This window comes from Lipotes vexillifer, unplaced genomic scaffold, assembly GCF_000442215.2.
Source record: "Lipotes vexillifer unplaced genomic scaffold, Lipotes_vexillifer_v1.1 scaffold197, whole genome shotgun sequence".
Classification (NCBI taxonomy): domain Eukaryota; kingdom Metazoa; phylum Chordata; class Mammalia; order Artiodactyla; family Lipotidae; genus Lipotes; species Lipotes vexillifer.
Window position 1 is genome coordinate 759,495 of NW_006781042.1, and position 13,916 is coordinate 773,410.

The 13,916-nt window shown below is 53.7% G+C and overlaps 1 protein-coding gene across 1 annotated transcript in view; it reads right to left on the reverse strand.

The window, feature by feature from the left end:
• The window catches only part of GALNT16 (polypeptide N-acetylgalactosaminyltransferase 16), a 99,192-nt gene extending 93,546 nt beyond the window's left edge, over nucleotides 1-5,646 (reverse strand). The window contains exon 1 of the mRNA XM_007454445.1: nucleotides 5,370-5,646. Coding sequence (XP_007454507.1) covers nucleotides 5,370-5,546 — 177 coding nt within the window. The 5' untranslated portion in view covers nucleotides 5,547-5,646. The remainder of the gene's footprint in view (nucleotides 1-5,369) is intronic.
• Nucleotides 5,647-13,916: the final 8,270 nt, after the last annotated feature.

The following is a 13,916-nucleotide window of genomic DNA, read 5'->3' on the forward strand; positions in this document are numbered from 1 at the left end:
CCGCCCCCCCATGCTCTGAGACAGTGTTGTCCTCATCTTCACGGAGCCACACCTCACTTCATGGAATGGCAAGGAAGTGGCACTGGTGCCCTTAAGCTAAACCTGCAGCTCTTCCTAATAGGTCCAGAAAAGTGGAAAGGCCATACCTGGGGCAGACTTGCCTCGGTGTCTCCCCAGCTGTGGCCTGAGCCTTATCTTGCCTACAGAGTATAATGATGGCCCCCTCTGTCCCCAAACACCCCTTGTCTGCCACTCCTACCGGTTCTGAAATGTTCACAGAAGTCCTCCGGTGGCCTTACTGTCTCTAACCAGATACTGGCAAAGGGTGTGGCTGAAATTCAGGGTGTTGGCGAGCCAGGCAGGTCTGGGCTTCAGCCTCCTCCATGAACACAGCTCAGGAGCACTGCCAGCCGGCGCCGCCCCGGAAAGCAATGGGCAGGGCCCCGGGACGCAGGACAGGCCACCTGGAAACTCTCCCCAGGCTGGATGAGGGAAATAGAAGTGGTATATGGGAAGGTCAGACTCAAGGGGCCTCAGGTGGGTGGAAAACCTCTGTGGGCCTCGTTCTGGGGAGCAGGAAAGAGCCTGAAGACCAGCACTTCTGGCTTTGCAGCCTTGCCTCTGACCAACCTTGGCCCCCTCTCCTTCCCTGTTTGGCAGCTCCAAAGGAACAGGGAGGGGACAGCACTGTGGCAGTTATGGGTTTCTTTTTCATCACCCTCCTCCCTGGCCTCAGTGTGTTCAGCCAGCCTTGCTTCCCAGGGCGCCAGGTCTCTTGCAGTATAATAATTGGGCCCTATTTCAAACTCGGTTACAGAGCTGCCTAACATCTCCGAGACAGTCAGGACCGCGAGCCGTTTTCTCCTCCTCCCACTGCTGCTGGAAGAAAGCGCTGACCTGGCCACAGGGAGTGTGAAGAGAAACGCTGGTCAGCCTTCGAACCATTCCAGTGACAGTCAGCTCAGTGAAAAAGTGCTGCTTCTGGTAAAAACAAATCTCTCTCCCGGCAACTTTTACCCGCTAGCCCCAGTTCCATTCCTTGGAACCCTACAGAGTAATTCAGTGATGGGAAATCAAGCCCTTTCAGTTCAGACATTTTGGCAAAGGGAACTGGGGGTGTTTGTGGGGCAAAGGGAACTAGGCACCTACACAAATTAAATATAATTTAATTTATATTTATTTTAATTGAAGCCTCTGCTTTCAGAGAACAGTGCTGGAAAAGCCATCTTCTTTGTTCCCTTCTACTAGGTAAGTGGGGATCCCTGTGCGGCCTCAGGGGTTACTACAGGACCAACTCCGGACAGGGGTATCCCTCAGCTAGCCATAAATCTCATAACACCATTCAAAAGAACTCTCTTAAAGCCATTTATTTGCTTCTAGAAAGGAAGCTATCATCAGCTTATCCACGGATCAACACACCTAACAAACCATTTCACCCAAATTTATTTATTTATTTGGCCACACCGTGAGGCTTGTGGGCTCTTTCTTAGTTCCCCAACCAGGTATCGAACCCGTGCCCTGCGCGGTGAAAGCGCAGAGTCCTAACCACTGGACCACCAGGGAATTTCCCTCACCCAAATTTAACATATAAAATACCCAAGGTCCAGAGACGTAAGTTTTTGCCCATGCTCACTCAGCAGTATCCCAACTGTAGGATAAAAAAACTCCAGTTTAGGAAAACTCTTGCCTAAAACGTTCATGGTTTCAAATAGGAGATATTGCAAATGAGTACACCTATCCTGAAAATACCCACAATGGACAGTCTTTTAAAAATATGTCTGTAAAGTGAAATTCCATGTAACACCTTAGCATCCCACCCATGCCTATTAGAGAATTAGCATATGGAAAACCAAACCAATCACAAATGTTCTTCCCGACTGTGAGTCCTAAAGACTGAAGGCCAGCTGTGTCTGCTCCACCTCCTGCTTTGGCTGCAGTCCAGGGCCAGCAAGCATCAATGTAGATTCGAGTGGATATCCCCAAATCCACTGCCTTGCCCATAACGTACAGCATGGAAAAATCACAAACCCTGCCACATCATAAGCAGCCATTTATGGATTAAGTCAGTATCTCCCTTCAGTTTTACAGATTCTATAACCAATTTTTCACATCAAAATTTATGACACATGGGCTAACAACAGGACAGAATATTAAAAATTAGGACCTCCCTTTCTGTGGCTGCCTGGAGGGGTGGGATAGGGAGGGTGGGAGGGAGGGAGACAAAGAGGGAAGAGATATGGGAACATATGTATATGTATAACTGATTCACTCTGTTATAAAGCAGAAACTAACACACCATTGTAAAGCAATTATACCCCAATAAAGATGTTAAAAAAAAAAATTAGGACCTCCCTGAGATATCTGGGCCATACGGTTGCCATGCCGACACCCTGCAATGCCAAACAATTGCCTCCAAGGTCCAGAAACAACTTGGCTGGCTTGGAATCACCCAGACATTGTGAAGACAGAGCTGCCTCCTGGCCCAGGCTGTTATGCAGAACCTCCCTTTTCCAGCTCAGCTCTCTGATTCCCCAGGGGAGTGATGATGATGCTTGTCTGAATTTTCTCAGCCTCTGTCAGCCGGACTAGCCACATCATTCCCTAAGAATCTGAAAATCCACATGCAGCACGTTCTGGCCCAACTAGACAGAGACATGTTCTGGAATGGCAAGAAGACCAGTGAGAGTTTAACCACAGATTTCAAAGAGAAATTAAATCTTCAGCTGCACCTGCCCCTTTTAAGTTGAACAAAGGGTTTACCTCCCAGAGAAGCTGAACACACATTCCCCTGGCTCTCTAGTTATAGTCAGCTGGAGCTGGAATAAAGTATTAGTGGGATATGAAGCTTGGGTCATTGCTCCCAGAGTTGGGCAGAAATCCTACTTCACTCGTGTAACAGTACTTATTAAGTCTTGCTGTGCTCATCAAGGTGGGGATGCAAGAAGCTTCCTGCACTGTCCCTGCATGACAGCTTCCATTCAACGAGGAGACAGGCCGATGACTGAAAGTCCCACTGAAGCGAAATACCCCGAATATGGGAATACAACGCAAGGCTGTGTCAAAGGCAGGGTGTGACTGGGGATCAATGCCTATGGAAGAGACATTCAGGGCTTAAAGCCTAAGAACAACGAGGGAGCTGGCTATGCCCCGAGTGGCCAGAGAAGGCTCCAGACTCACTCCCAGGAACTTCCACTCTCCCTCTCTTCCTGCACCTCCATTCCTGGCTCCCCGATACTCCTTCACACTTTAAACTCATTCGGCTTCCAGTTCACAGCCCTCTTCTAATCTGCAGCAAGTCAAACCCCATGGGAACAGGGAGAGGGCCGAGAGGATGGTCACTGCAGCCTCCATGACCTGCCATTGCCACCCCTCAAAACGAGTGCCGCCCACCTCCAGCAATGCACCCCCCAAGCCCCCAGCACCATTCCCAGGCTCTCAGTCTGAATGGCTTTCCCGGATTCTGAAGCAGAGGCACCTGTGATGAGACCAGCCTCAGGCTTTGAGCAGCAGTTAGTATCTCTGTGCTCTTCCCTTCCATTCCCCCTCCTCTCTCCCCTCCTCCTCTTCCAGCTCAGACCCTCCTTCCATCACGTCACCACAGAGAAGGACAGGACATCTGGGCAGCCTGCCTCTCCCCTGCCACTCCAGGCCCTCCTACCCTGGACCAGAGCTGGCCCTCTCAGAGCGTAAGAACAGGGCAGCTTGGATGAGTCCCTGCTGTGGAAGCTCCCTGGGGGTATGGGGCCACTCCTGGTTTGCCCAGTTCCGACTTGAATCTGTCCACCTAGATCCCAACATTCTGGGGTCTTTAACACAGAAGGCTTTCCCTCATCAGCCTTTCCGTCCAAACATCCACAAGTGCTTTGGAAACAGTGTCTTAGTGGCAGGGACCCTCAGCCCAGAAGGGAACACTCCACCTAATCAGGCTCACCCCCAGAGAGCTCAACCAGACGGGGATCTGGCAATGCGGGAGTGGGGCTGGGGAAAACCCACAAACCCCAAGGTCTCCTCAGGCAAAGCCTGGAAATATGGTTCTTTTGCAGGGGATTTTCACTTCTTTCCGGGTAGGTAACAAGAAAGGGAATCTGGGGCAGGATGGGACTACGAGAGCACTTCCACGCCTACAACCGCCACTACAAACAACACACCGTATTCCTGGGGCTCAGCTGCCTTGGCACAAAGATCTCAGAGTCTACTCCACACAAGCTTTTGCCCTCCTGACCCTGCTCCTCTCCAGGAGCTCCTCACCCCTGCCTCCCCAGACCCAGATCTTTCAGAATGGCCACCCTGCTCCACTCCCCCACCCTCAGCCCCTCACTCTGCTCTCCTTCTTTCCGGCCCCCGCCGGCCAGGCTGCCCCGGGCCCAGCAGTCTGTCCTGCGAGTCGGGTCGCCCAAGAGTCTCGCCCACCATCCGCCCCCATCGGAAGACTGCGGCCCGCCTGAGCGCGCCTCTCGCGGGCTCCAGAGCCTCCCGTCTCAACAGGTGCCCCTGCCACACACAGCCGGCTCCCGGGGCCCGGGCGGAGGCGGCGACAGGCACGCCCCAGCCCAGGTCCCCGGAGCGCCTGGGGGGCTCCCCCGCACCTCCGCCGTGCCCCGCCGCCTTGGTTTCCCCGCTCGCATTGAGATCGCGGGGCTGACCTCGTGAGAGGCAATCTCCGAGCCTGGGCGCAGACACTGCTAGTTAGCGCGTCGTGATGAACTGGTGTTGGGGCGTGGGACGCCTTCAGGACGAGACCTTTCCCCGACCCGAAGAACCCCGGGGGTGATAGTGGGGAGTCCTCCGTGCCCCCTAAAAAAGCAGTTTCAAGTTGACCCGGGCTGAGAAGGGAGCTCAAAGTCCAGCAAGTCCCTAGCTACCCTGCCTCACCCAGGGCACCCACCCCACGTCCTTTGCCCTCGAGGGGCTGAAGGGGGGTGCGCACAACCACCTACGCGCTTAGCAGCGAGTGGTTCCCACTGCCGGCTCGCCGCGCAAGGTCCAGCCGCCTTCGGGGGCAGGAGAGACGCGGACAACCCCTAGCCCTCGGCCCCCGGCCCTCGGCCCTCGGCCCCCGGCCCAGGTTGCGCAGCGCCCAGAGAGCCGCCACGTTCCCAGTCGCGCGTGCACGCCGGGCCCACCAAACTTGCAGTACTTTCTCCCAACCCCCACCCGCTGTCACCCTCCCTCCATCCTTGCGCCCTGACCCCGCTAACCCGACAGAGGTTTCCATAACAACGGACAGGAATGCTCCAACGTATACAAAGCCGGCGGGGCGCGGCGGGCACGCAGCCCCCGGCCCGGCCTCTCGCCCTCTGCTGCCGCTCGGGGCTAGGACGCGCGCCGCGGCTCCCCGGCCGGCCGCTCGGCTCGCAACGCGTACTCACAATGAGCTGGATGGTGCGGTCCTCCCGGAGCGGTTCCGGCCTCCCGCCGGCCCTCTGCGCGCCCCGGCCGCCTGAGGATGCTGCGTGGGCTCGGTTGTCCTGCCATAAGTAGTAGAAAGTGCCCAGGATCCAGGCTACGGTCAGAATGGCGATGGCATTGGCGCGGATCTTCCTCATGGTGGGCGGCTGGGCGCCCGGAGTAGGGGTCCGGGCTGGCGTGCTCTCGGAGCCGGGGCGGAGGCACTCGCAGCCTCAGCTGTTTGTTTTCGCTCGCGCCGGGCTGCACAGTCCCGCAGAGCAGAAAAAGGAGAGAGGTGGGGGGTGATAGGGAGAGACAGAAGCACGGAGCGATCCTCGCGGTCCTAATGCCCTTCAGTCCAAGGCGCGCGCCTCCCGCGGGCGCCCATTCATTCGCGCGCAGAGCCCGCCCCCCGCTCCAGCCCAGGCCGGCTGCGGGGCCGCTGAGCCCCGGGAGAGGAGCGTAGCGGGTGCAAAGCGGCGCCGGAGGAAGGCCCGGCGAGGCAGACGCCCGCGGCGGAATGGCGACGGGCCAGAGCCAGTCTCGGCTCCAACGGCTCGGCGACCGAGCTCCTGGCGGCTGCCCGCGCGCGGCCCTGGTCTGTCCCGCCTACCTCCACCCACCCCCGGACCGAGCGGCCCTGAGTCACCGGTTGGAGATGCGCGACCCCGGCCCGGGCCCGCGCTGCGGAGCTGCCTTTCTGGACTGCGCTCTGGACTGCGCTCTGGAACAGGGTTTAAGGTGTGTTCGGCGTGTCTTTGGAAAGGGGCGGCTGGGCGGGAGGAGGGTCTGGAGTTTGCACCGGAATCCTCCGCAGCCTAGGATTCCGAGCCGCCGGAGGTCCCGCCCCGAGGAGGGATTGGAAGCTGGTGCACTTGACATTCGAAGAGAGCTAAGGGGAAGAGACGCTGCTTCATAGCCAGTGAAAGGAGAATGGGGGTACAACAACCCTCCTTTTCCGTTGGCCTGGGGCTCCCAGCTTTCATGATGCTTCCTTCCACCCCACCTCGTTGTCCCCTGGACAACCCTGGGGTATTATCATCACCATTTCATCAGGAAGAAGGGAGGCGGCCAGAGAGGCTGGAAGATTCGCCGGAGACCACACGACTAAGTAGTGGGCAGAGCCCAGTCTAGAAAGCACCTCTCCGTCTGACACTTTGAACAAAGTGCAAAACACGGTGTTGAGAGATACGGACACAGAAATCATTGAGATTGTGCCCCAGCCCTGGTGGCATTGAGAATCTGATGTGAACTACTCTCACTCCGGGCAGAAGGCAAGGTGGGCTAAATTAGTTCTAGGAGATCAGCACAGTATCAGGGATAGAACAGACACTCAGATGTTAAATAAACAAACCAAGCAGGGATCACAGAGGAAAAATATTGTATTGCAAGGTGGTCTTAGGGGGAGGCTTCTCACAGAAGGTAGATAAATCCTTTGAATAAATTCTTAAGAGGCAAGAAAGGGAGGACAGAGCAGGATGTGCTGCATGAACAATATGAGCAAAGGTCCAGAGGATGAAAGTACTTAATGTTTTTAAGGAAGAGATCTACCTGGCGGTGCCGTGGCCCAGGATGCTGGGAAGTTATTGGTGGGAGTTGAAGTTGGTCAGGCTGGGCGAGTTTGGAAGCCCTTTTATGTGAGACACAGGGTTGTCAGGGTGTTTGCATCCTACTGGTACTCCTGGGCACTGGCTCATCTGAAGGACCACATTAGGTCCTGGCCTCTGAATGAAGCTACCTTGGGAATCAGGCAGATGGTGAGGTCACAGTTCATGCTTTCCCCCAACCACCCCCATCAGCATTTCCCTGTTTCTCCAGCACTCGGGACTGAAGCACTTTTGTAATAAATGCTCAGTACACTTCGGTTGGAGTGAAGTGAATTGAAGGAAGAAAACCTGAATGGGTTTTTTGCTGCAGAAAAGTCATTGTTTTAACTTCAATACCCTTTCCTCACTCAGAAGACTAACCACGAGGACAAGTCCAAAAATGGCCCTACCAAGAAAGTGACGCTCGAAAGAAGGGGACACGTAAAAGAGGGCCTCACAAAGAGATCTATAAGAATAGCGGGGCGGGCTTCCCTGGTGGCTCAGTGGTTGAGAGTCCGCCTGCCGATGCAGGGGACACGGGTTCGTGCCTCAGTCCGGGAAGATCCCACATGGTGCGGAGTGGCTGGGCCCGTGAGCCATGGCCGCTGAGCCTGCGCGTCCAGAGCCTGTGCTCTGCAACGGGAGAGGCCACAACAGTGAGAGGCCCGCGTGCCGCAAAAAAAAGAACAGCAGGGAATCTTGAGGCCTAAGCTGCGTGGCAGTCAGGAGCAGTAGGAGATGGTGTGGAGATGCAGGCCAGCCTTGCTCTCCCAGGTCTCCCTTGCGTGGGGAGTTTAATTAGACCGCAGTAGTGACCAAGATTCATTTCCATAGACCAAGATCATCACTTTCAAGCCATTGCCTTGTTTCTGCCGCAATCATGGGGCAGACCCAGTGGTCATGTCCTCTGTGGCAAGCTAGGGAGACTTGCTCCTTAGGAATCAGGCCCCACAGCCATCTCTAGATGACGAGGAAATGTAAGGGCACTGCCCTTCTGGTGTCCCTACCCCCATACAGGCTCTCAGGTCAGCCAGGTGGGAAGACCTGGGGAATGACCCTTTGTTGATATAGGCTGCTCCTCTCATCCCAGCCTGGTCTATTATGTCTAGCTGCCTTTGGTCTTGAAAGAACCAGGTGAGAGGATGTGGGATCCAAAGACATCACATCAACCCATAGCGAGAGGCTCCAAAGTCACCCCTAGGCATGGAGGATGAAGCTGGACCATGCCAAACCGAAATCAGGCTGATGGGTTACTGATGGCTCCAGAAGGAGGGCTCCACGAGGAGAGGGAGGGAAGGAGGAGCTGGAACTTGGCAGGTTTCTACAAGTCTTACCCCTTATTCCTCAGGGCTCAGTGGTGAGGATGCTCTACATCTGCACCAAATTGTCACCGCCAGGTAGCTCTGTCTCAAAGAGAAGGCTTCTCCACTCACCCCCCACCACCAAGAAAAACCCCCCAAAACCCCTAGGAGTGTAGCCTTTCTGGAAGGTGTTAGACTTCATAGCTAGCTCTTCCTTAAATGAGCACAATAAATTTCCCTGGGGGTGGGTGGTGGAGATAAGGTGGCAGGTGATTACCTCACTCACTGGACTCACAGAAATTTGATATAGACAGAGGCTGAGTGATGGCTCTCAAGCCGCATGCACACTGGAAGAGCTGGGAACTTGCAGCTGCCACCTTGGCTACAGCCCATGGTCATTCTTCCAGATTCTAATCCCAAAGAGACACAGAGCTGAGCCTTAGCCCTCCCTGAGATGGATTTCAGCGTTCAGAGGTGGCTGTGAACATTGTTCCCTCTCTGGCCCTAGCTAGCAGAACCACAGAATCAAAGCAACACCTAAGAGAGGTAGTGTTGCCTAACATCATTGAACTTCGAAACCAACAAGAGTGATAATAGTAGCTACAGTTCACTGAGTACCTAGCAGGTGCCAGCTGCTGTGCTGGCATCTCACACACATTATCTCTAAAGCCCCCGCAACCTGCAGGAGAGGACGCTGAGGCTCAGTGAAGCCCTCGATTGCTGAGAGTCATACAACAGGTGGGTGGAGAGACTGGGTTCGAATCCATTTTACATGCCAGTGTTTGGGCACCAGTGCCGGGCTTCTGAGGCCACTGGGCAGTCTGCAGGGTGTTAGAAGTTCGGCATGTAGGGACCTCACTTCCCTCTCTGGACCTCCGTTTTCTTTTCGGTAAAAGAAGGATTGCCGAGAGATGACCTCCAAGGTCCCTCCAGCTGTGCCATTTTGGACTTCCAGTTGTCTCCCTTGTCACAGTGCTCTCAGGCACGGTCCCCTTCTCTTTAAAGCTGCTGAAGCCAGCACTCAGGTAAGCTGGGCAAAGTGCCACGTGGCCCTGGTGCTCCCAGAGGTCCCAGGGAACTGTCTGCCCCTGTGAATTTGATGTGTGGATTTGGGGATTGGGGTTGGTAACAGAGGGCAGAAAGGGTATAGGTCAGTGTGAAGCCCGAGCTCTGGAGCTGGACAGCCTGAATTCAAATGCTGGTTCCATCACATATTAGAGTGGCTCGGGCAAATTCTTACTCCCTCTCTTAGCTTCGGTTACCTCAACTGTGAAATGGGGCAGTGACAGCCCTTAACTTGCAGCATTGTTGGGAAAGGTAGGATGAAATGAAGCAAGTAAAATCCAGTGCTTGGTAACCACTGGCGTCCCCTGGGGGCCCACTCTCACAGGCAGTGCTGCTGGCTGCTGGGGAGACGGGGACTCCCGAAGGGCCCGCCAGGGCACCTGTGGGGGACTGCTCATCTGGGCCGCGAAGGAGAAGAGACCCCAGACAGGCCTCTTCAGCCACACCCAAGTTCCGACAGGGAAGACTGTCCTGCCCCACAGGCGTATGGCTGCCTCTTCCAGAGCCTCTGCTCAGTGGGGCTGGGGGAGAGGGGAGAGGCAGAGTGTACGGCCGCAGCCTCTGCTGGGTGTCCATTCTCGCCACATACCCATTACCCTTGAGACTCTGCGTCACCTCAGTAGCCTCTTGTCCTGTCTGCATCTGCAGCAGGGGTCCAGAAGGAGGCTGAAGGGAACTGATTAGACTCCCATGTCTGCTCGAAGCAGGAAAGAGGAGCCAGGGATGGTGAACAGAATGTACGTTACCATGAAACAGACACTGTGCCAATACACCATCTCAGAATACTCACGATGACCCTGTGAGGAAGGCTCGACCCTCTCCATCTCACAGATGAAGAGACTGATGCCTGCAGAGGTCACCCAGCCATCAGGTGGCAGGTATGCTACCCACTGCCAGCTGTCCCCACTTAATGCACCAGCGTATCTAAGGAAAAGTTTTTTTATAAGTTAAGTTTCTACGAACCATTACAGATCAAGTTGAGGACCTGGCTCTTTGAAAGGAACTCAGTTCTTTATTAGTCATCATTCTGTTTGTCTGAGAACCGTGGCTTTTTATATCAGTTTCTGCCACTGGAGCGTAAGCTCCATGAGGGCAGGCTTTCTTGCATGTTTTGTTCACCTGTCTCCCCAGTGCTTAGAACACTGCTTGGTGTATATAGTCCATGCTCATTGAGCATTTTTTTTAATGTAATTTTATTGTTATTTTATTTATTTATTTTTGGCTACACTGCGTCTTCGCTGCTGCTCGTGGGCTTTCTCTAGTTGCAGCCAGTGGGGGTTACTCTTCGTTGTGGTACATGAGCTTCTCATTGCAGTGGCTTCTCTTGTTGCGGAGCATGGGCTCTAGGTGCACGGGCTTCAGTAGTTGTGGCGCATGGGCTCAGTTGTGGCTCGCGGGCTCTAGAGCGCAGGCTCAGTAGTTGTGGCGCACGGGCTTAGTTGCTCCGCGGCATGTGGGATCTTCCCGGACCAGGGCTCGAACCCGTGTCCCCTGCATTAGCAGGCGGCTTCTAAACCACTGCACCACCAGGGAAGTCCCTCATTTAGTATTTGTTGGTGGAAGGAAGGAGGGAAAAGGATGGGCAGGGTACTCAGTGCAGCATACATTTCTGTCTTAAGTCAAGCACCTGAGAGATGGTGCAGGACTAGAACCCAGAGAAAGGGCGCAACTCATCTGGGTCAGTGTGGGCCGGTGTAGTGAGTAACCCAGGTTCCCTCCCAACGCTTCCGCAGGAGCAACTGGCTGCCCCCCAACCATGGGGCCAGGAGCCAAACCCCACTGCCCCAGATGAGGGGGTGAGAAAATCCTCTGTGGTTCCACCAGGAGTCAGGGAAGGAATGACCCCGATTTGGTGAATAACTGCCGGAACTACAAAAGTTATTACTGATCATGAAATGACCCAGCTGCTACATTTGGGAATAATAGGATTGCAGAGTTTGAGGGCTAATTAGAAATGTGTCAAATGCTTTTTCTTAACAGCAAGGAATTCCTACAAAGGAGAAATGCATAAATAAAGCCAGCTGGTCAGCAGAATTGGTCCCGGAGGCAGAGCCCTTTGCAAGGCCTACCTGACCTCCCTATCTCACTGCCTGTCTCCTTCGCCCATTCCCCTCCTCCACAGCCTCTGTGGAGCTGAGTGGCAAAAGATCCTCAGAGCAGACCAGCTGGCCCAAAATGTCAGGCCACCGCCTGTTACATGCCTGTCTCTCGCCCTCGAATGGGAGTTCCTCTGGGCCTGGCAGCCTTCTTGTGTGTATCACCAGATTCTAGCACAGCATGGGCCATCATGGCAGCCCTCACTAAGTATCTGTGCGATGAGTAAATGAATGAGTTAAGTAGGGCAGCAGGCTGGTTGCTACTTCCCATTCTGTCCCACTAAAATGCCACCTAGCCCACTCAGATGGTAAGTCAATGCCTGTTTGCCCATTAGGGTGGTATTTCCAGTCCCTTTCTTCCCTTTCCTTCTCGAATGCCTACCACGCCAGGCACTTCTAGGTTCCAGGAATACAAAAACGAACAAAACCTGATTCCACCGCCTGAGGAGCCCAGTAACTGATAATGGGGAAATAGGCACAGACGGTCACAAAAGGGTATAACAGACCTCTAGTCAAACACAAAGGGGACTTCATCCAAGGAAGGAGTCATCTGAGAGCTGAGTATTAAGGATAAGCAGGTGGACAAGATGTGGAAGGGCATTCTGCACAGAGGAAGAGCAAACAAAGGAACTAACGTGTGGAAGTGTATGGGAGGGAGCCTGGGAAATGGTCAGAGGTTTGGTGTGTACTGGGTAGGGAGTGGTGATGGTAACGAGATTAGAGAGGTAGATGGGCCAGTTAACAGATGTCTTGTATGCTTTTGTAAGAAGTTTGGACTTATTCTGGTAAGCCACGGAGAGCCACCCAAGATTTTGTAACAGGGAATGACATGATCAGTTATAAATTTTAGTGAAGAGGCTGGAGAGCAGTGGTGGGGGATTACAATGACTTTGCAATAGTCCCAGCAAGCAATGCTGTGGGCCTGGGTTAGGGCAGAAACACTGGAGCAGAAGAGAAAGAGGGTTAGACTCAAAGGATTTGGGGATCAGTTGGAGGCTGAGGCGAGAGAAAGGATTTGAGAATAACATGTACATTTCTCGCGAAGGAGACAAGTACTTTGGTGTAAGGTAACCACTAACTGAAATGGGGACACAGGACGTGGAGCAGATTCGGGAGACTTGTTCAATTGAACTTGAGTTCTCTGTGGTCTGCCAGGGAAGGGAGCTGTAAATCCAGGTTTGGTCCTCAGGTGAAGAGCAGAAGAGGCCAGTCAGGTCGAGAAGAGAAAACCAGAACACAGCTGGGGCAAAGACGCAGCTGGGAGGCTGCCCGTGTACCCAGCACCTAAGCATGGGAGAGAGGCCGTGTGCACCAGAGATCAGGACTTTTGGATCCCTCGTGTGAAGATGAAGAGACAGAATTGGCTTTTTTTTTTGCCCCTGCCTGTCAGATGCCCTGATTCAAGCCCTGGACCCAGGCTGTTAGACATACTTGTCTTTTTATCAAGGACCTCATCATCTCGTACATGTTAGGATGGACCTCTGCACCTAGGGCCGGAACAAAATTTGGCTCAAAAATAGGTCAGGTGATAAGACCAGAGAGCATTTGAATTGAAAAGAGACCCGTGGTCCTGGTCCTGCATTTCCTTCCATCTAATGGTGCCTATAATCGAAACCTCCATTTTCCTTGAGAAACTGGGAAGTGGAAACTAAGGGAATGTTCCCAGGATTGGTATATAATTTGCAGCTCTCAGCAAGGCTGAAAATACCCATCGATATATTCTGAAGTGTAATTTCCACTCCCTTACCAGCCAAAATAATTGAAGAGGAAGAAAAAGCTGTTAATGCAGGAGGCGTGTGACATCAGATCCACTTTGCCTGGAAATTTACCATTTCAAAGCAATTGAGGGTTTCTACAGCCAATGTTTATAGTCATACATGTCCCCTCTCACTGGAGTCACCCTCTGAAGCAATCAAAAGGCCCATCAGTCTGACTTGGACACTGAAATTGTACACAGTGTCTGGAGCTGATGTGAAAGAAGAGAGAATTTTAAAAATTATGCTGCCGTTTTGTCAGCACATAAATCTTGGGGTGTTTCATCCTGGTAGGTGGTAGAAACAGTTGGGGCTGCCAGTGCTCATGGGGCCAGTGGTGGCAGGGCTCCGTGGTGGCCTGGCCAGGCACAACTTCTGCTCTCCCTTGGCATCCCTGTCCCCGTGTCCCTGCACAGACTGTCCTCTTCCTCTAGTCTACGTTGGCATATCTTTCTCTTGCCCAACCAAAGATGCCTGCCTCTACCTGCATCCTAGTGATAGTGAGTCCAAGGTTCTTCAGCAGAGCGGTGGGTCGTGCCACCTCTCACAGCCTCTGCTGGACTCAGCAGGAGAGACAGACGATAGACTTTACGGACGTCCGTCTTCTGTCTTCTGCCAGTGCCAGTGTCTGTGTGTGTGTGTGTGTGTGTGTGTGTGTGTGTGTGTGCACACATGCTATTTTTCAGTTGGAATTGGACTTCAGGGTGTTCCTGGAATTACTGATTT